This window comes from Sturnira hondurensis, unplaced genomic scaffold (assembly GCF_014824575.4).
Source record: "Sturnira hondurensis isolate 20B ecotype Veracruz unplaced genomic scaffold, ASM1482457v3 Scaffold0021143, whole genome shotgun sequence".
Taxonomy (NCBI): domain Eukaryota; kingdom Metazoa; phylum Chordata; class Mammalia; order Chiroptera; family Phyllostomidae; genus Sturnira; species Sturnira hondurensis.
In genome coordinates this window covers 22,409,340-22,428,993 of record NW_028093774.1, presented here as the reverse complement: position 1 = coordinate 22,428,993, position 19,654 = coordinate 22,409,340, and the positions used below count along the sequence as shown (strand labels likewise).

At 46.4% G+C, this 19,654-nt stretch overlaps 1 protein-coding gene across 5 annotated transcripts in view; it reads left to right on the top strand.

Annotated features, from left to right (window-relative positions):
* RGS6 (regulator of G protein signaling 6) overlaps window positions 1–19,654 on the top strand; it is a 478,446-nt gene that overhangs the window by 397,701 nt on the left and 61,091 nt on the right. For 3 of the 5 annotated variants that reach the window (XM_037031641.1, XM_037031644.1, XM_037031643.1), the window contains exons 7-12: window positions 4,724–4,788; window positions 7,573–7,649; window positions 10,023–10,104; window positions 11,487–11,561; window positions 12,326–12,424; window positions 13,513–13,574. In XM_037031641.1, the coding sequence (XP_036887536.1) occupies window positions 4,724–4,788; window positions 7,573–7,649; window positions 10,023–10,104; window positions 11,487–11,561; window positions 12,326–12,424; window positions 13,513–13,574 (460 nt within the window). The remainder of the gene's footprint in view (window positions 1–4,723; window positions 4,789–7,572; window positions 7,650–10,022; window positions 10,105–11,486; window positions 11,562–12,325; window positions 12,425–13,512; window positions 13,575–19,654) is intronic. The other 2 variants (XM_037031645.1, XM_037031642.1) reach the window with 1 other exon arrangement.

The window sequence follows — 19,654 nt, the reverse complement described above, 5'->3', positions numbered from 1 at the left end:
CAGTCCAGGAGACCCATGCGATAAACTACACCCACCGGGTTACCCCTGTGAGGGTGGGGTAGCTAGCAGTTGGAAGCAATCCTCAGGACGGAAGGTGGATAAGTCGTTGCCTAATCAGGATGTGTCCAAGTCCGGAAAAGGGCCCTTACCCAGAGGACAGACCCCTCCGCTGTCTCATCAGCTGTCTGCAGGCACCATGGTGGGGCCCTCTGGATCTGTGCTGGGTCCTAAATACTGTGAGAAGTGGATCCAACCAGGCTCCTGGCTCAGAATGGGAGCTGCATTTGCCTGCTCATAAAACAAATGTTTCTGAGGCTGAAATTTTGCTAACAAAAGCCCGACTTCGAATTTGAATAATTGTAGCTCAGTTTCATGCAGCAGCCATGGCCCTTGTGAATGTGGAAGCCAACACTTTTCCAGGCAACAGGGAAAGTGGGAGGATGGTAGACCAGATAACTGGGCCCGAGTAAGATTAAAATATTGACTTGAGTGTAAAGCGTAGGCCATCTGACACTGCATACAACAGGCGTTATTTCCCTTTCTCTACGGGTTTTCTCCATTTTATCATTTTAGTTGTGCAGCATATATAGGAAGAGAAGTAACAGCTTATGTCAGGCTCTCCTTAAAGCAAAATTATTCTTTCATCCCTATGTCTCAATTCTGGCAAATCAGATGAAGTTAAGGTGCAGGATTCAAAATCACTCACAGCATTTCCAAAGCAGTTTAGTCAGAAAAGAAGTAGTGACCAAGAACTCAGCACAGTGGGCCCTAAATTGACTAGCTCCACTAGCTGTGTGATCTTAGCAGGTTATTTAACCTCTCTGTGCCACAGTCACCTCATATTAAAAGCAGAATGGTAATAGTGGTTGTGTCCTAGTGTTGTTTTGTTAGGATTAAGTGAAATGCAGGTGAGGTCTGGTGTGTGGTACATAGTAGGGAGTCCATAAAACCACCATAGTAGGTGGTTGGCGTTGTTACTCCTAGGCTGATGTGCCCTCTTACTGGTTCTGCGGCGGCCCTCCCCAGGGAGGATCTGAAACTGAGCCTAAGAATTCAGAACAGGTATGGTTTGGAGTGGCAAAGAACCAGAAATTTTAATTCATTCAACAAACATTTCCTGATCACCTACTCTGTGTCTAGTGCTCTGTCACAGATTTAAGTGAGTCCCAGGCAGGCCCTCCAAGCATTCCAGGGAGGTGGCGTGGTGGGGGTGAGAAGGGCCTAGTGAGGAGTCTGATCTGCAGTTCAAAGGTTTTAAGTTGATGGAGAAAGATTGAGAGAGTTGAATTGTTTGGGAGGGACAGATTTATTTGAAAAGCCTTCATGGGCAAGGAGAGACATTTAGTATGGATCCCGCGGTTTCAGGGAGCCATTGTGTGTCCCCAATCGTGGAAAATGACCTGAAAAGGTTTCTCCATCTATGAAGTGAGGATAATAACTGAACCCACTCCATGGGATGATTATGAGGATTGAGTAAGTGGACCTCTGAACGTCAGGAAGTGCCTGGCATTCAGGGAGCTTCGTATACGTGGTAGCTGCTATTCTGGTGATTTCCCCAGCACCTAAAACAGGGCTTGGCACATAAGAGACATTCAATAAAAATTTTAATGAGTAAATAAATAAGCAAGTGGGACAATGAATGTCAGAGTAGAAAAGGCTCTGAACTAGACCTTAGTTCTATTTCCACCTCCTCCACTAACTGGCCCGTAAGTAAATCAATTCACCTCCTTGGCCTTTAGTTTTCACAGCTGTTGATGAGGGAGCTGCACTTGGTGGTTGCCAAGGTTACTTGCAATGCTCAATTTCCATTGTTCTAGAAAGTAATCACAGGGCATGGGGAAAATAGAGAAATGCATACTTTCTATGTTCCCTCGTTGAAGAGATTGAGGTGAATAATGATGTCGTCACTAGGGAAGACAGTTCGGAAAAGGAGTCAGTTGTTTAAAGCACGTTGAAGTAGGAGGAGGTCAACTTTTTAAAATGTTTAATCACACGTGTAGCACGTGACTCCGTTCTGTCTATAAATTGTTTGTGTTCTATTTCTTGACAATTTACATTTTAATTTTTAATTTTTAATTACAGTTTACTTTCAATATCACTTTGTGTTGGTTTCAGGTCTACAGCATAGTGGTTAGGCAGTTGTATACTTTACAAAGTGTCCCCTCCCTTATATTTTTAGTACCCAACTGGCACTGTACATAGTTGTCACAATATTATTGACTGTGTTCCATATGCTGTACTTTACATCCCTGTGACTATTTTATAACTAGCAATTTGCACTTCCTAATCCTTCCACCTCTCTCACCCAGTCCCCCAGTGCCCATCCCTCTGGCAGCCACCAGCTCACCCTCAGTAACAGGTTCTATTTTTGTCATGGTGATACACCGTGAGCTTGTGATGACAGTGGGTCATCCAAGTGAGATGCCGGTCAGGCAGCAGTGCCCAGTGCGAGGGCAAGAAGACAAAGATTTTTTTATGAGAAATTAAATATCCAAGAAAGACCAACGTCTGAGCTTAAAGCCAGTCTCCCAGAGGCCCTGTTGCAGGACTGGCTGTTGTTGCCAGCAGTCATTTGATTGCTTGGAAGTTAGAGCAAGCCCCGTCGAAGGCACCATGGTAGTGCAGACAAGCCCAGGACCTGTGCCAAGAAAAGATCCATTCAACAGCCACATCCTACCCCCCTGGCTCTGGTGAACAGATTCCCTAATATGCGATATCAGCCACAGGGAAAGTGAGCTGAAGGCGTGCAACCGTGTAAGTCATGGTCATCAGGAACGGTACCAGCTTTCCATTCCTTGCATAGTACTTGAGACTTCATAACCTAGCTGGCCTATTTTGACCCAGAAAGGTTGCAGAGTTCTCAGGATGATTCTGCCTAAATAAAGCCCCACTCTGACTCACACTTCTTTGAGTCTCACATTTGGCCAATCCAAAATGTGTCTGAGGCAGCATTGTTAAAGCAGCCCCCAGTTCCACAGACCGCCTAACTGGTGGTCCAAGAGGTGCCTTCCTCAGACACAATGGAGAGCTGTAGCTGCTTGGTTCATTGAAAAAGCTGGTGAATAGAGAGTCATGAAAAACGATATAGACATACATTAATGACTTTACATTAATGTAAGATATACAAAGGAATATTTATTTGGCAGCCTTTCGAGGTAGGACCAAAGAGTCACTTTGATTATGGGTGCCAATACTTTGGTTTTTTCTTAAGTAAACCACACTCAAAATAAATCATCCAGTTTGGGCATCTTTAAAACACATCAAGGATTTAAAACCACTTTTGAAACAACCTGTATGTTTACCTCTCTGAAAATTCTTGTCATTTTTCTCACTTTTTGTCTGTTATCTCACCTGTCCCAAATTCATCAGCTGTTGTCTTAGCCAACTCCTCTTTATCAAGTTTGTTCTGAACCATTCAATTTCACAGGAACAACTCTCTCTTTTCACATTCACTGCATCAGCATATATAATATTTGGGTCACTGACATTAGTGAAATAACAGGCATGCCTAACCTAAGCAGATTTGAGAACAAACACGACTGACTCTCATCCACCTACAGCTCGACTGGTGTGAGCAGGAGTGTGGGCAGACAGCGTAGGCTGCTAACCACGAGCTTCCGGCGTATCCTGGGCTGCTGTCAGTCAGTTTTTCAGACCACGTGGAGGAGGTTGTTTGATTCAGCCAGGAGCTGACTCGGTGTCCCAGTGTACTTAAGTTGTCAAACAACAGATAGGTCTTCTCCGGCCTTCCCCTCTGATTATTCTATTGTTCATTCATACCACTTACCTCTTGCCTTTTTCGATTGGTCTATGTGGCACTGGAGACAAAGGAAGATACAAAAGGAGCAGAGGTAGGAAGTTATAAAGGTCATGTTTGAGGAAGAATGCCAACTGGCAACCGAGGGCCAGGAACCCTTCCTCCACTTGGAAAGAGTGATCTGAATTGCCCTCTGTTCATTGACTCCACTGGCAGACCAGGCCCCGGGCTAGGTAGGACACAGCCTCTGCCCTTGAAGAGCCTTCAGCAGAAAGCAGGGCACTGTCTGGCAATCCCACTATTACAGGGCACTGGGATTAGGTTCCATGGTTGAGGATGGATGGATGTGACACCGAGCATCTGGAACACCAAGCTGGGCCTTCAAAGATGAGTAGGAGGTGGCCAGATAGACAGAGGGAAAGGAGAGGGGAGAAGGAAGGGCTTTTATGGAGCAGACACATTTATAGGGGACTGGAACTGAAGATGTTTGGTAGTCTCACATGCCTAGCAAGAGAGGAAGAGACAAGCGCGCTGGATCTTAAAGAACCAAATCTGCTACTCAAAGGAGCCCAACCTTTCTTCCGAAGCCACTGAGGAGTCAATACAGGCCTTTTAGGCAGGATTACCACATGGTTATATTTGAGATAGAACACCCTGATGGACCGTGTTTGCGGTGAAGGAGAGTGAGGAGGACGGAGGAGGGTTGTCTGAATTAGAAGATAGGGCCTTTGCCTGATCCTGACCTGCAGGAAGATTCTTAGAGATGGGGTGTCATGGGTTCTACATAGAAACATGTTCTTCACAGCACAGTGCTGGGGACTTAGCCAGCTGGGCTGGCTGGATGGCTGGATAGGTGGATGGATGGGTGGATGGGTGAGTGGATGGAAGGATGTATAGATGGATGGATGGATTTGTGATTCCACCACACTGGTTTTCCGTGTGTTTTAATTTCTCTTTTTCCCTCAGCCATCTATCTCTGTAAGAGGACAATGCAGAATAAAGCAAGGCTGGAATTAGCTGACTATGAAGCAGTAAGTATGATTATTTTCCAGAGTGGGTATGGGAGGAGAGTACAAACATATGTGCAACTGGTTTTAGCTCATATTTTTCCCTTTTCCACACCCCAGTTCTTTCCAGATAGTGGAAAGGAAATCTCTTCTATTTCCCCTCCTTTGTTCTCAGCTCCTCGTATATTGCAATAAAATTGCATCTTTATGTAAAGCACTCTCAAAACTCAGCAAACAGAAAACAACTATACTTATAAATGGTCCAAGAACTTGAACAGCCATTTCACCAAAGATGACAGGAAGATGACTAATAAGCTCATGGAAAATGCTCATTATTCACTAAGATTAAATCCATGCTAGGTGCTACCTCACATATTAGGATGGCTAAAATAAAAAGTACTGATAATGCCAAGTGCTGGTGAGAATGTGGAACAACTGGACTCTCCTACACTGCTGGTGGAAATGCAAAATGGCACAGCCACGATGGAAAATGGTTTGGCGGTGTCCTATAAAGTTAAACATATGGTTACCATACAATCAAGCAATCCTATTAAGTCAGAACTTAGGTTCACACCCAAACCTGTGCACTAATGTTCAGAGTAGTCTTACTTGTGATGATCAAAAGCTACAAACAACCCAAATGACCTTTAACAGGGGAACGGTTAACTAACCTCTGATACATCCTTATAGTGCAATACTACTCTGCAGTGAAAAGGAACAGCCAAGTAATATATGCAGCCCCTTGGATGAGTGTCAAAGACTTGTTGCACAAAGGAAGCCTGTCTCAAAGATTACCAACTGTGCTATCCCATGTATGTGACATTATTTTAAATACACAACTATCATGAGGGAAAACAGGTTAGTGGTTGCCTTGAGATCTGAGTGGAGGTCAGATGTGGCTATAAAGAGAGAGCATGAAGGAGTTTGGGGAAGCGAAGGAACTATTATGTGTTCTGATTGTGGTGGTAGTCACATAAATCCATACATGTGTTCAAACTCATAAAACTGTACACCAAGAGGGAAAAAGTAAATTTAACACATAATACAGTAATTTTTAATTTACTACATGCTAATTTTTTTAACTTTAATATATGATTGATTTTTAACTGCATCTTTATACCCAAGTCACCTTTGCTTGGCAGTAGAGGCAGAATCTGAAGATCAATTTCAATCCAGCAGACAGATGACTATCATATGAAGTGTGTGCTTTCCCAGCTGCCTCCCCCTCCACCCCCTCCCACAACATGTGGTTCCGTGCAAGAACTGGAGGCCCACCAGCACACTCATATCCGTTCCCATTAACAGAGCCCGTCTCAAGAGAACTTGATTTTCACAGACAATTTTTTAAATATTTTTCACTTTTGCTGAAAGAATATTTCCCCAAAACCAAACTTTATAGGGGTCACTGAGAATGGGGGAAATGGGCTAAATTTTCACAAACTGTCCAGAGAGGTAATATTTAGTTTTTTCTTCTCTTGCCATATAATGTTGTACTTTGGTATTTGTGAAAAACATGGTATTAACATGTTTGTTCAGATTGAAATTCTGCGTAAAAGTGGCTAGAAACAAAAAAAGTATTTTGTTCCCCAAATGCAGTCATTTTATTATTACATATGCTCTGGGAAAAAACAAACATTCAAACAGCAAAGAAAGGAGAGAAAAGGAGCTGCAAGCTGCCTCCCCAAAGCTTCTTCTTGTACATACGTTTTTTTCTTTACAAAAGACCCAAATGAAACCATAAACGTTATTGTGCAAGCCACTTCTTTCCCCCATCTTGTACTGTAAGTATGTTGAGAATCTTTTCATGGAAGTAATAATGATCTACATTACCATTTTAATGGCTGCCTAGTATTCCATGGTACGGCTGTGCCATAATTTATATAATTACTCCCCAAGTGCCTGGCATTTAGGCACTACCAGCATTGCTTCCAGTAAACAGTGGAAGAATCAAAAGAACAGTGTTTTTTTAGGTACTTGTACACCAAGCCTAAATAACTGAATTTCCATGTGTTGATCTTCAACTGAGGCTCCTTTTATATTAATAATCTACTAACAGGAGTAATCAATTCGTGTTGGCATGAGCTCTGTGAAAATACATAGCATAATGTGGGCTCCGGCCTGGCATTCCATCAGCATTAGGCAGATCATTAAGGGGCCTGTCAAACGCCCCTCCTCACTGTCCTGTTGTGTGAGGAGAAGTTTCTTCTCTCTTCCTCTCAAGGTGGCGCTGGGTGCCTCTTCTTTCTTTCTGTTTTGGGGTTCTCCTTTCATGAACAGCACAAACACAGATCCTCCTTCTTTCCCCACTACTGAACCTGGACTTTCCAAGACATTAGTGCCAAGTCTTCTGGGTTCTTTCCTGCCCCCTCCTGAGACCCCTGCTGGGAGCTGAGTCTCGAGAAACCCATTCTTACTTTTGCTATCAGAGATGTCCAGAAGGTTGCAAAGACTGCCTTGTCCCTTCCCCAAAGCCTGCATGCATCACCACAAACCATCTACCTGCTCTTCGGTGGCTTTGACAAGGGCTGCTTGAGTTATGTTCTTGTAAAATGCACAATAAGAGACGCATCAGATGAACCACAGAGACTTCAGACTTAATGGGTATGTAAATGAATATTAATAGTCATGCTCCATACAGCAGGGTCTGGTGCAAAGTCAAATTGGGTTCATGTCCAGTGGATTTAAAGCAGGGCCCTGCTATTTTGTTGGGAGTAACCAAAATAGATGGCTGCCCTGTAATAAGCATAGGTGTCGGTGTGCAAACTTACGATGATGAATGCCTTCTCGGTCATTTTCATTTCTCATTAGGAAAACCTAGCAAGACTCCAGAGGGCCTTTGCAAGGAAGTGGGAATTCATCTTTATGCAAGCAGAAGCCCAAGTGAAGTAGGTGAACCGAATGGAGACCCTTGCAAAGAGAAAAAGTCTCTGGGATTCGGAGGTGGTGTGAGCGTGGGGTTGCCAAAGTTCTCCTTCCATGGCTGGCCGGTTGTGGTTAGTCACTGTCAGCTCTCATGAGAGCATCTGAGTAGAAGTCAAGGTCATCTTTGTAACCAATGGCACTCTAAAATAACTTCAAAAATGTGTGTCCCCACAGACAGTAGCATTCCTCCCACGTGTAGAACTCTGGTTATAGGAAGATGCATTTATTCCCCAAAGACACGTTCAATTCTTCTCCTGTGCTCAGAGGCTGAAAAACATCAGACCTGCAGATCTGGAGATTTTGTTTTCGCAGGAAAACGTAGTTAGTTTTAAGGAGGCCAACAAGTAGCCCCTCACCGAGTTTCACTGCACCCCACCCCCAGGGGTCCAGAACCAATCAAAACTAAGGCACAGAAGTCAGACATTTGGAGTCTGAAATGTCAGATTATTACTGATAAAAGCTACATGTATAGCACATGACTTTGGACCTGTGGCCATAGACCTCCACCCTGGAATTAAAATTACCCACCTCGGGCAGAGCTGGGTGTCTGCAGGCGCCCCCACCAGGGCAGAGTTGACCCCGGTGAGCTTACTGCATGCAGAGAACAGGCGTTCAGAAAGAACCCTCCTGAGCTTACTCAGTTTCTTCTCTCAAATCCTCCGGTAAGTTACGTCACTCTTTCTGCCCTGGAGTACGAGAAATGAAAGAAGGAGATAAGGCAGAGTGTTTTCCCCCTATTTTTCCTCCCAGAGAGTGTAGTGGAAATTCCGTCCTCTCTAAGGAAACGGGAGAAGTGGGCAGTGAGTGTCCCTAGCCCACACACATGGTTGCCAACCAGATTCTTTCAGTTCCAGGACATGGACTTGCTCAGGTCGGGTTCCCTCTTTGCCTTTCTGCCAGGGGTCTGTGGTTTCATCAGGAGGGTTAACAAAAGAAATGGGTCAGAGGAAGGGGGGGATAGGGATGCTGAGCTGGGCGAAGGTGAGTACCTTTCCTCGGGGCACCACTTGCATCTGAGCAGGGCCCCCCTTGGAGTCTTCAGGGGACCCCCTTTGCATTCTCTGGGCAGTGTGGCAGCCCATCACCCAGGGCCAGGTCTCCAGCTCTGTGGGTGGGCACTGATCACGGGTACGGCTAAAAATGACCCCATTCAGATCGTGGGGTCCCATGGCCGTCACGGTGCCGTGACTCTTACCCCCCCTTTGCAATCCCTGCCTTTCTCCCACACGGCATTCCGGCACCTGCTGCCCGCCCCGGTGCTCCCATCAGCCTCTAAAGGAGATGGACCCCAGGCACTGGGTGCCTGAGCTGCAGCAGGACCCTGAGGAAGGAGAAAGCAGGAGGGTGGGTGAGTGGGTAAGAAAGAGGCGAAACTGAGCCCGTGTGCTCAGAAGCCACCAGGAAGCAAAGAAGAGCTAATCTGCCCTTTTAGAATCACACAACATGGCCTGTTGTAAAGGAGGGGAGGTTGCCACTTTGTGCGTACATGGTATTTCTTGATTAACTTTTTTATTAACTCTGTGACTACATTATAATGGTGGGCCATATAAGTGCATGGTAATTATCACCAAAATCACAGGGTGAGTATGGGTTTATTTCAGTCCAGTAAACTAAATTGCTCCCAGGAGAGCCAAGAACCAGAGGTTACACAGAGATTAATCCAAGTTACTTTTTACTTAGAGAGAGGATATGAAGTAATACAGGCTTTTGTGTTTTAAAGCCTCTTATCTATGTTCCTGATCAGCACACAGAATCTGTCTTTGTCGCCTGCAATTTCCCTCTTGCAATCTGTGCCTCCCCCGTCTGAGGCCAGTGATACTTGCCTTCGGAATCTTGTCACACACTAGGGCTATTACTCTGCTATTAGAAAGGCAGACGGTTTAAGTAACTCTTGAAACACATAATTGCAGCATTTTGAAGACATTTTCTACCAACTCAGAATCTAAAGCTAACTTTCAAATTGAGAATGAAACACTGTAAGCCTACGGTTAGTCCTTCCTGAAATTTGAGTACACAGTATCCACTTTTGATTGACAATGGATGATTCAGTTCTTAATCATCTAAATGACAATTCGGATGGACCGGAGCAGCCCTGTCCTCTCCTTGGGCCCACCATGTCCATTGCACGTGTATGGGAATTAGCAGTCTAATCTAAAACAAGCTCCCTCACCCAGCGCAGACTTCCTGAGGTTCCCTTGGGGGACTCGTCCACCTGTACTTTACTGCTCTGCACAGAGCAGGGACCACGCAGGTGCCCATTGTCCCGTGTGCACTCAGCTCCTGGCAGCAAGGGTACAGAATACAAAAGATCCAATTTCCTTCCCTTTCTCTTACAGGATCGATCGGAAAAAGGACAAGACAGAGAGGAAAATTTTGGATAGTCAAGAACGGGCCTTTTGGGATGTCCACAGGCCAGTGGTGAGAAGGCTCTGCTCCGTTCTCTAGGTTTTCTTATTCCCCCACTTCCTTCTTGTGAAAGAAATGACTCTCTTTAGCCACCAGATGTCTCATTCTTAAGAAAATTGCTAAGGTTTGTGAAATGGTTTTGCCATGGTTTCATATAATCTCAGCAGATTTTCCGGAATGTATGCCAGTTCTACATTTTATAAATTGCCCATCCATGAAAATGCAGAATGGAGACTGGTAATTCCACCTGGGACCTTTGGGCCCCAGAAGTTCACAGTGCCCAAATAAGCAATCTCCAGATTTACTGTCGTCCAACTCAAAATCTTAGAATATTCCATCTTAAATGCAGCCAGTTCTTATTATTCACAGTTACATTCCATAAAGTGGCTGCAAGCACTGAATCAGCGAATGCTGAGCCGCTGCTGAACCCCTAATTTGAACCATTGCATTGGCTGATCAAGGCATAACCTTATTGAATGGGCGTTTCTGCCTAAAGACGCCTTACTGCACACTGTGGACTCATGAACGTTGAACTCACAGCTAACAGCGCTATGGCTCAGGCCAGAGGGAAGCGTAACTAAGACACGTATCTTATCCACAAGGCACATAGGAGCCCTAGACAGCCCTTCACCACTGTGCTTGGTGGCCATTTTAAACAACAAAATTGCCAACGGAAAAAACCACAGAAATGTGCAGAGTGGCACTAAACAGACCTTAGAAAGGACACTTATTTACAGAATCAAGAGTTGAAACAAGGAGGCAGAGTGTCACCTTATTCAACTTCAGCTGGGAACGCACAATGGACAACTCAAATATGTGTGGCTCTGTCCATGTCCATAAATGATCGCGGATACACCCCAACTATTGATTTAGGGGTTATGAATAAGTTTTAGCAGGTAGGCAAATTCACAAATATGAAATCCAAGTGTAATGATATCTGACTGCATTTCTCATCTTGTATTACTAACATAAATCTTGCATTTCCCTCATGAAATGGAACTAAAATGAATATACCATTTCAGCCATCCTAAAAACTGGTTAAGAGCAAAACTAAAGAAATAACTCCCCATCCTGATACTGGAACGTTTTTAGTTGGTTAGATATGTGAAATAACAAAGGCTGTGACCAAAGTGACCTTGTCACTTCGAATAATAAGTTTGCTCTTATAAACTGTGCACTGTACTTTACATAGTATCCTGACATCAGTGGGCTTTTATATTTCCTATGAGAACTCTACAGAGAAACACATTCATGTCTTCATAAAAATTGTACATGGCAAAATGGAAATAATCATGCAGCAATGGGAAAGATGGAGACTGGCTCTGCTGGTGCCACTGGGCTGAGTTGGAAGGGTGATTTTGACTCAGTAATTTATGCGATAATTTTTTTCTCAGCCAGGCTGTGTGAACACCACAGAAATGGATATCAGAAAATGTCGACGCTTGAAGAACCCGCAAAAGGTTAAAAAGGTTCGCTAGTTGAGCTAAAGTAAAAATTTTTGATGCGAATGGCCCTTGATTTCATTGGCTATGCATTGCATACCCTATGCGGTTTTGTTTCTTTCCCAAAGCAAAGACCGTCTTTAATCTGTCTTGAACACTAACAACAGCTTAAAAAGTAGCCATAGCTGTGGGCACGCATGTGAAGAAACTGAGGCTAGAGAACTGTTTACCTTAAAGGCACAAAATCTGAAACCCTGCCATCTCAAGTTTGTCCAGGCAGGCACATCGTGTGTGCAGGCCAACGGAGAATCTAGGGACCTTCGTGCATAATCGTCAGCAATTGTCCTCGAACTGGCTTGTGTCCTCAAACTGCCTCAGAGTCACCCAGAGCAGTGGAGAAAAGTACAGATTCTTAAACTCCACCCACAAAGATTCTGACTCAGTAGGTCCATGTGGGGCTCGGCAATGTGCCTCCTTACCAGGTGCCCCCAGGCGATTCTTTGCAGATGGTCTATGGACCATATGAGTGTTTGGGAAAACACTCATATACAAGGAGGCCATTTCGTCTCCATAAAAGGACAGATCTTCCAGCAGTGGTGACCCACAGATAGGGCAAGGCTGCCTCGGAGACTGAATTCCCATCACCGGAGAAATTCAGGTGGAGGCTGATCATTTACTGTTGGGATGTCAGTGTGGGATTGGAAGCATTGGATGAGTGGTTGACCTAGCTCACCCCCAAAGCCCCCGTTAGCTCAAGGGTGCATGATTCTGTTTTCTTGCTTCTTGTCCAGTCAGTGTATGGGGTGACAGAAGAGTCCCAGTCGCAGAGCCCTGTGCACATACCCAGTCAGCCAATCAGGAAAACTACAAAAGAGGACATTCGGAAACAGGTAAATCAGTTGATTCCCACCCTCCCAGGAGGAGCTGTGGCAAGTCTGAAACCCTCTTAGTGTTCATCTCTGAAACGTTAGTGAGCTTTAAGTTCCCGGAAACCACAGTGCAACCCATCTGTGGGTGACTTAAACCTTTGAGTGCTGTGTGTGAACAACCCGTGGAAGCCCGAGAGCAAATATTCCCTACCAAGTTCCTCCAGCAGTTATGAGAGAAGGACGTAAATGAGTTATCCCAATGTCATGGGTGACTGCTATGGTTGGGTCTCCCCAGAAGCTGGAGCAGTGAGGGACTTGTGTTACAGTGTCCTTAATAAAATTGTAATGTGCTTCCAGAATAAGCTAGCCCAGGACCACCGACTTATGGCTGTCATATAAAAGGACTGTTTATGAATAAAGTAAGCTCCACTCCCAGAGTTGTTTCAGTATTATTTGGTTAAATGTTATGTTCATGATGAAGAGTTAGCTGGTCAACCCAAGTCAGAAGACAATAGCCAGTTACATCACTCCTTAATGGGGTTCACTGATAATGAAGTAACTTCACGTCTACTCCTTACCTTATGTTCTATTGGCTTCTGTGGCAGGGGACCCCAAGGAATTGAGTGCCTGCCCTTGGCGAGTGTATTTTGGGGTGGGAATGAGGAAACAGATGTACGTAAAACAGCTATTTGATGATTCTAGTCGAGTGCACTGAGCACATGGGTGTGACGTAGGTGTGAAAGGTGTGCCGAGGAAGATCACCGGAGATTAGTCAAACCAGGTGTCACAGTGTGTGTGTCACCTGTCCATGCTGTCGCTAAGCTTTGTAGAATAAGTACCGCCTTCCAGTTTGCCATCCCTTTGGGCATCGGGACCTCGGCTGTAGCACGGTACGGAGAATGTACGACAGAGGTTGAACTGTGAATCCCGATGGCAGTAAGGGATCTTCAACAGGGCAGAAAGGTTGCTGAAGTGCCAAAGTGAAAGTCGAAGTCTGTCCAGAGGAGGTGCTGGGGTCTTAAAAGAAAGACAGGATTTGGGTTCCCAAGATGAAAGGAAACAAAGAAATTCTGGTTTGGTCTTAACGCCTCTGTTCTGTCTTTCCCCAGATAACGTTTTTGAATGCACAGATTGACAGACATTGTTTAAAAATGTCAAAAGTGGCTGAAAGGTATGTTTCCCTCAGTAAAATCACTACTGTCTTCTAACTTAACCAGGGAGAACCGTTACAGGGTATGGCTAATACGTGTGTCCCGTGCCAAGAGGCAGACAGGAGGCATCCCATAAACCAACGGGTGAAAAGGCCGCAGGGTCCAAGGGCATAGCATACAACTAAGACGGCAGACCTCCCCGGAGTGACGTCAGGCAATGTTTTGCTGCTGAAGCTTTTCGGGACCTTGTCAATCAAGGTCAAATGTCCTTAAAAGCTACGTAATACTCTTTTGCCTTGAGCCCCTTGATTAATTTAAGTGGAATGGCTCCCTTTTCAGCTATAAAAAGCCCAGATTCACTTTATAGCAGGAAAGAAATTGTGTGTTAGCCGTGCAAACAGGAGGTGACCCAACCATCGGGAGGCGTTCCACTTCCACACACCATCAACCACTGAACTGCATCGAATCAGCTGTAAAGAAAATATCTGGCACCTGCCGCCTGGCTTCCGCGCAGCATTCGCACTACAGTCTGTGCCAGGAGCTGGTTCCACTCTGCTAACTCGTAGGAGACTCAATTTTGTCAACTAAATGGTCTGTCTTTGAACTCTCAGTGAAGAGGGGAGACCACCTGGGGAATCTGTGCAGAATAAATCTGATCAGGCAGCATGCAAACTGAACATTTTTCATCTATGAGCTGCTGTTAAAGTGATAACCAATAAATATCTGAAGGATCCAGGGCTTAAGTCAAAGGCTAGCATTTATTGGCTCTGAGAGGAAGGTGGGTCTTTAAGCCCAGCTCACACGAGGGGCTGGATGTGTGCTCAACCTATAAGCCTTTGCCTGCTGGTCCCTTCCTTCCAGACGAATAACAAACTGAGGCTAAGAAAACCCTCCTCCACAGCTCAAAGCCTGAATTAGTGCTCTGCCTTGAGGTGCCCAAGGATGTCCCCGGATCAGGGTTCATGTCTTTGATGGCATCTCATATCTATCCCAGTGTTTCTCAGTGTTGTCACTGTAGACATTCTGAGCCGAATACTTTGTGGCGGGAGCCTGTCCTGTGCATTGTAAGGCGTTTAGCAGCATCCCTGACCTCTGCTCACCTCATGGTTGTGAGAACCAAACATGTCTGTCCCCATCGCCAAAGGTCCCCTGGGAGGGCAAAGTCGTCCCCATTGAGCATCGCAGATACTCCTCTTTTCCCCGAGGCAAATGCCTCAGGAGGTGGCCGTGGCCGAAGCTCAGTGCAGACAGAGACCAGTCGTTCTTGAGTCAGTTTCAGCCGACCGTGCAGGCTGTGGAGCCACCTCACTCCAAGGTCATAAAGTGGGGCCTGGGTGTACCTGGTTTGAAACTGCTTTTTAAATCAATCTCACAGTGGTTGCCTTTGTCCTGGAAGGGAACTGGTGGGTGACATAGCTGGGATGACCTTACCTTCTTTGGTGTGAGGAATGATGAGCTACTTTCTCCGTGAACAAGGGGCAAGAATGGCTGTACCATGAGGGGCGGAGCCAGCGACGCCTGCCTTCAGAGGGCACCGGAGAGTTTGCGATCCCAGGAGAGCATGTGTGAGAGCCTCCTTCCCTGGTGCTCACTGCTCAGGTCCAGTGGTTTTGAGCACGATGGTCCAGGGGAGGGTGGGGGTGAAGCGTGGAGATCCCTGACCCTGGCTCTAGAGGTCCGAATTCAGTGGTTCCAGGTAGATCTAAGGAACCTGCATTTTGTGTGATATGTAAGTGGACTGACCAGGTCTCTGAGGACTAGATGAAGCCATGGTCCACCACTTGGCGCTCACCTCAAAAGGGATACCCAGCTTTATCTTATCCTCGTGCTCTTGGTAGAAGTGGGGCTCTTGCAGTGTCTCAAGGAAAAGAATTTCCTGAGACCCGCACAGGAGGACATGGCTCTGTGGTATGGCTTATTGACAATGTACATTCATCAACATTAAAGAGGCTCCCTCCTGACTTTCCAATGTCCCATCTCCATCTGTCTCGCCGTGGAAAAAGTCCAGTCTTATCTTCAGTAGGACCAGGACGAAGGCCACCGTGCAGAATTTCTGCTGCATATTGAAGTACAGTGCAGTCCAGCTTCCCACTAGCTCTACTAAGAGCTAGAGCTCTACGAGCTCTAGCTTCCCACTAAGTCAGATAACCGAGTTCCTGCCAGCATGGGTTTCCAGCGGTAGTCCACTGCTGTGCTGCAGTATTCGGGCTCCCTCCCAGAGGCCACGAGAGAGCAGGTGCATGCAGCATGTGAGTGCGGGTCACAAGCAGGAGGGCAAGCTTCTTTGTTCCCCTGGGCTTATAACCAGGAGCTTGGGTTTGTGTTAGACCAGGTGCTTTCTCAAAATGATCGATCAACTTCCCAAGTTTCCGTGGGCTCTGGATAGGGTCCATTCCCCACTTGGACTGACAGGCCTCCCCGGTCCAGCATCTCCCCATGGACTCCCCCAAGTAATCCAACAATTGAGAAGAGTGTTAATTACCTTGGTGGAACAACGCTATAATCCCTTGGTTTGTGATGCTGTTGCTACCTGTGTACAGCTTCCCAGTGGATTAAGCTCAGTGTCTGGTTCCTTTGCTCCCCTTTCCTCGCTAAAGACCTACAGTAACACGTGGGGTGTGAGGAAAGAGCCTGAACCAGTTGGCACTAGGGAGGCCCACTCAGGCCGGCGTGCTGATGAGGGAGGAGACGCAGCCACAGTGAGGGAAGGGAGCCTGGCAGGGTCCCGGTCTGTTTTCTTGCTGTCAGGGGGGCCCCACCAGGCGCCATCTCAGTTTGCTTAAGAGGCTACTCACCTGGAAGAGATTATTCCAACAACCGCTCTTCCCTCCCCAGTTGGAAACTTTTGTGTGCCTCTGCCTAGCAGAGACTGGATTTTGTTCCCAGCAGCAATAACTGGCAACTTTTCAGTGCGACACAAGGGTTTTTCATTAGAGTCGCCAAGAAGCTCCCAGATAGAAAGGAGGGGGGAGAAGAGTGGGTGTTAGCAGGAGGTAAAGCAGCCTGGAGCCTTGGTCTGTTGAGGGCTGTGCTGGGTGGGGGTCAGAGAGGCGGAGCTGGCAGCTGGCCTTGTGTGCAGACTGCTCAGCCCCCCAGAGGTGAAAACTGAGCTATCTCAGGTGGGCACACACATCTCCATGCAAGACCTGGCTTCCTGGCCTGCTTCAGGTGAGCCATGGTAATTAGCCAGAAGCATCAGGGAAAGCCCTCATCCCCCTGAGAACAAGTCCATCCCACTTTTCACTTAGTCCCCTGGGCATTGATGTCGGGGACAGGTGGGAGTGCTGGTGGTTGTGAAAGTCCAGTCCTAAAAAAGGCAGGAGTCAGGGTTGGGTCAAAGGGTGCTGCCAGACCCAGTCAGGAAGGGAATAAGGGAACTCTGCAAACTAAAGGGGTAGAGCAGAACAGTTTAGGGCTGGGTGTGGAGCCAGCCCTTGGGTTTGGATCCTCCCTCTGTAAAGGGGAGAGAGCAGTAATACTTAGCTTACAGGGTTAATGAGTTAACCCACGGCATGAGCTTGGTCCAGTCCTTGGCACTAGCCACACATACCATGAATGCGAGTGATTATTATCATTATCCAGTGTGGGGATAAACAGTGCTTTGGAAAGGAACAAGTTCGAGTACATGAGATAGAATGAACAGGGTGTATGGTGTTCTAAAGAACAGACAAAGGGCAGGCTGAGGAGTGAGGCCGGACCTACAGGTGGCAGCTTGTGCCAGTGTACCTCTTCCCTCCCTCTTTCTTCCCAGTCTCCTAAACAGCCCTGCCCTGCACACGGCCTAAGGCTGGCCCTGCCGTCCGCGTGTCTGTCCCGCTTGGCTGCCTCCTCTGGCACCAATAATGTGGTGCCTTTGGGGATGGTGAGGCCATGCATGAAGAGGCTGGCTCTTCACAGATTTTCCCTGGTCCACTCAGTTTCAACTATTCCGCCCCATTGTCCCCACAAGTGGTTAAATGTTTCCGAAGTGCCAACATCCTGGCAACCAAACTACATTTCCTAGGCTGCCTTTTACAGCTGGAAAGAACACTACAAAAGCCAGTCTGAGGTGTTACCTGATTTTTGCTTCAGGAAGTACGGTCCCTGCACACACAAATGAATTCTCCAGATAAATAACGCTTAACACCTTAAGCTTTTGGTCCACGCTCTTATAAACGAGAATCTGTCTCCATTGTGGTTCATGCACTTGCCTTCTTGAAGAAAGGACACATGTTTCAGTTCATTTTTCTGGATGGCTCAGGGTCAGTGTTCTCACACTGCACATTAAAATTCTGTCAGTGTTCAGGGTCTTAAAAGTGTTACATACTGCTCCCCTTTCCCCACAGCCCCAGGCCATTATGTCCTTTGAGTCCCTGTTTCTGCTTTTTAGTTGTTGGATTGTATTCTTGTTCCTTTCAACCTTCTTGTCTCCATTAGCCCTTCCTGCTCCCTTAGCAACTCCCATTGCCAATCTGTGGCTGACCACATGTAGCAGGTAGCTATTGCTGCGTAACAAAACACCTGAAAATGTAGTGGCTTCAAACAACAGGCAACTCATTGCTGCTCACGTGTCTCTGTGCCAGCTGCCTCTGCTGCGCTCCCTCAGGTGTCCACATGCAGTTGTGCATTGGGTAGGCAGCCCAGTGATCTTGGCTGGGCTGTCCCACATGTTTTGCTTCAGCTGCTTTAGAATGACCTCAGCTGGGACAACTGGGCTCACACAGTCTCCTAACCTCCAACAGGCTAGTTTCACTTGTTCACATGGGGGCAGCAGGATTCCAAGAGAGAGAGCAAAAGCATGTCCAGTCTCTTGAAGCTTGGAACTGGCACTCAATCACTTCTGCTGCACTTTATTGGCTAAAGCAAGTGACAAGTTGAGACCAGATTCGAGGGCTAGGGAAACAGACTTCATTTTTTTTTACATTGATCTACTACACTCGGAAGTCAAATAACCGAGTTCCTTAGCCTTAATCCCAACACAGGAGTCCTCACTGAGGGATGTGCTCTTATGAATAACAGACAATAAGCCTTGAGGCATAGAGCTTATTTCACTGTGGAAAGAGGCTCTTTTGCTCACATGTCTCACTACATTCTCTCAACAATTTAATTTGCTCAATAAAAGAGGTCTTGCCCTGGCTGGTGTAGCTCAGTGGATTGAGCACAAGCCTGCGAACCAGAGGATTGCAGTTCAATTCCCAGTCAGGGCACATGACTGGGTTGTAGGCCAGTTCCCTGGAGGCCATTTCCCAGCAGGGGACGCACAAAAGGCAACCATACATTGATATTTCTCTCCCTCTCTCCTTCCCCTCTAAAGATAAATAAAATCTTTATTTAAAAAAAAAAAAAGAGGTCTTACTCTTCTTCATGAAGGTCCTCGAGGAAACCTGTCTTTATTCACCCAGCACTGGACAAACTTACAGCACTGGACAAACTTACAGCACTGGACAAACCAACTCTGAGAATGCAAAAATCTACATTTCCGTTCCAAATGTTCTGGAAAGTGTCTGTATTTACTGGGTATCCCCAGACACTTCTCCCCACCTGTAGTGGCCCTGCAGGAATCACACCAGACTGCCACACTCGGAGATACCAAGTTGTGTCCTTGTGTATCTGCTCTGGTGCTCGGCCCATCCTCACCCTTCCCAGGGAGCGTCTGTGCCTCACAGCTGACCGCTGAATTGATTTTTTATCATCACCCTGCCTGTCTCCAGATTGCTGCTGCTCCCTGAAATTGGATGCTGTTTCCTCCTCTGACTCCTGACCCTCTGTGATCATGAAGTGTAATTAATAAAATGAGATAAGACAGGAAGGGACTGTGTACCCTAAGGGTCTATTAAAAACCTGCTAGGGTTATAGAAGTCTGTGAACTTAATGTCTAATGATAGTTTCAGGGAAGGGGAAAAAAACAGGAGCTAAGGAGACCATTACAACTTTACTTTTATGGGACTCCAGAGACTGCAGGGCTCTTGCTCATCTTTTCTCCCAGCCCATCTTAGGTGACAGAATAGAAAATATCCCAGGTAACATTATAACCAAGGTGACTGCCTTCAGACGGTGGTCTAGGGGGGCTGCTATACCTGGCTTAGCATATGCTCTTCTTTCCAAGGGGCTGAATTCACCT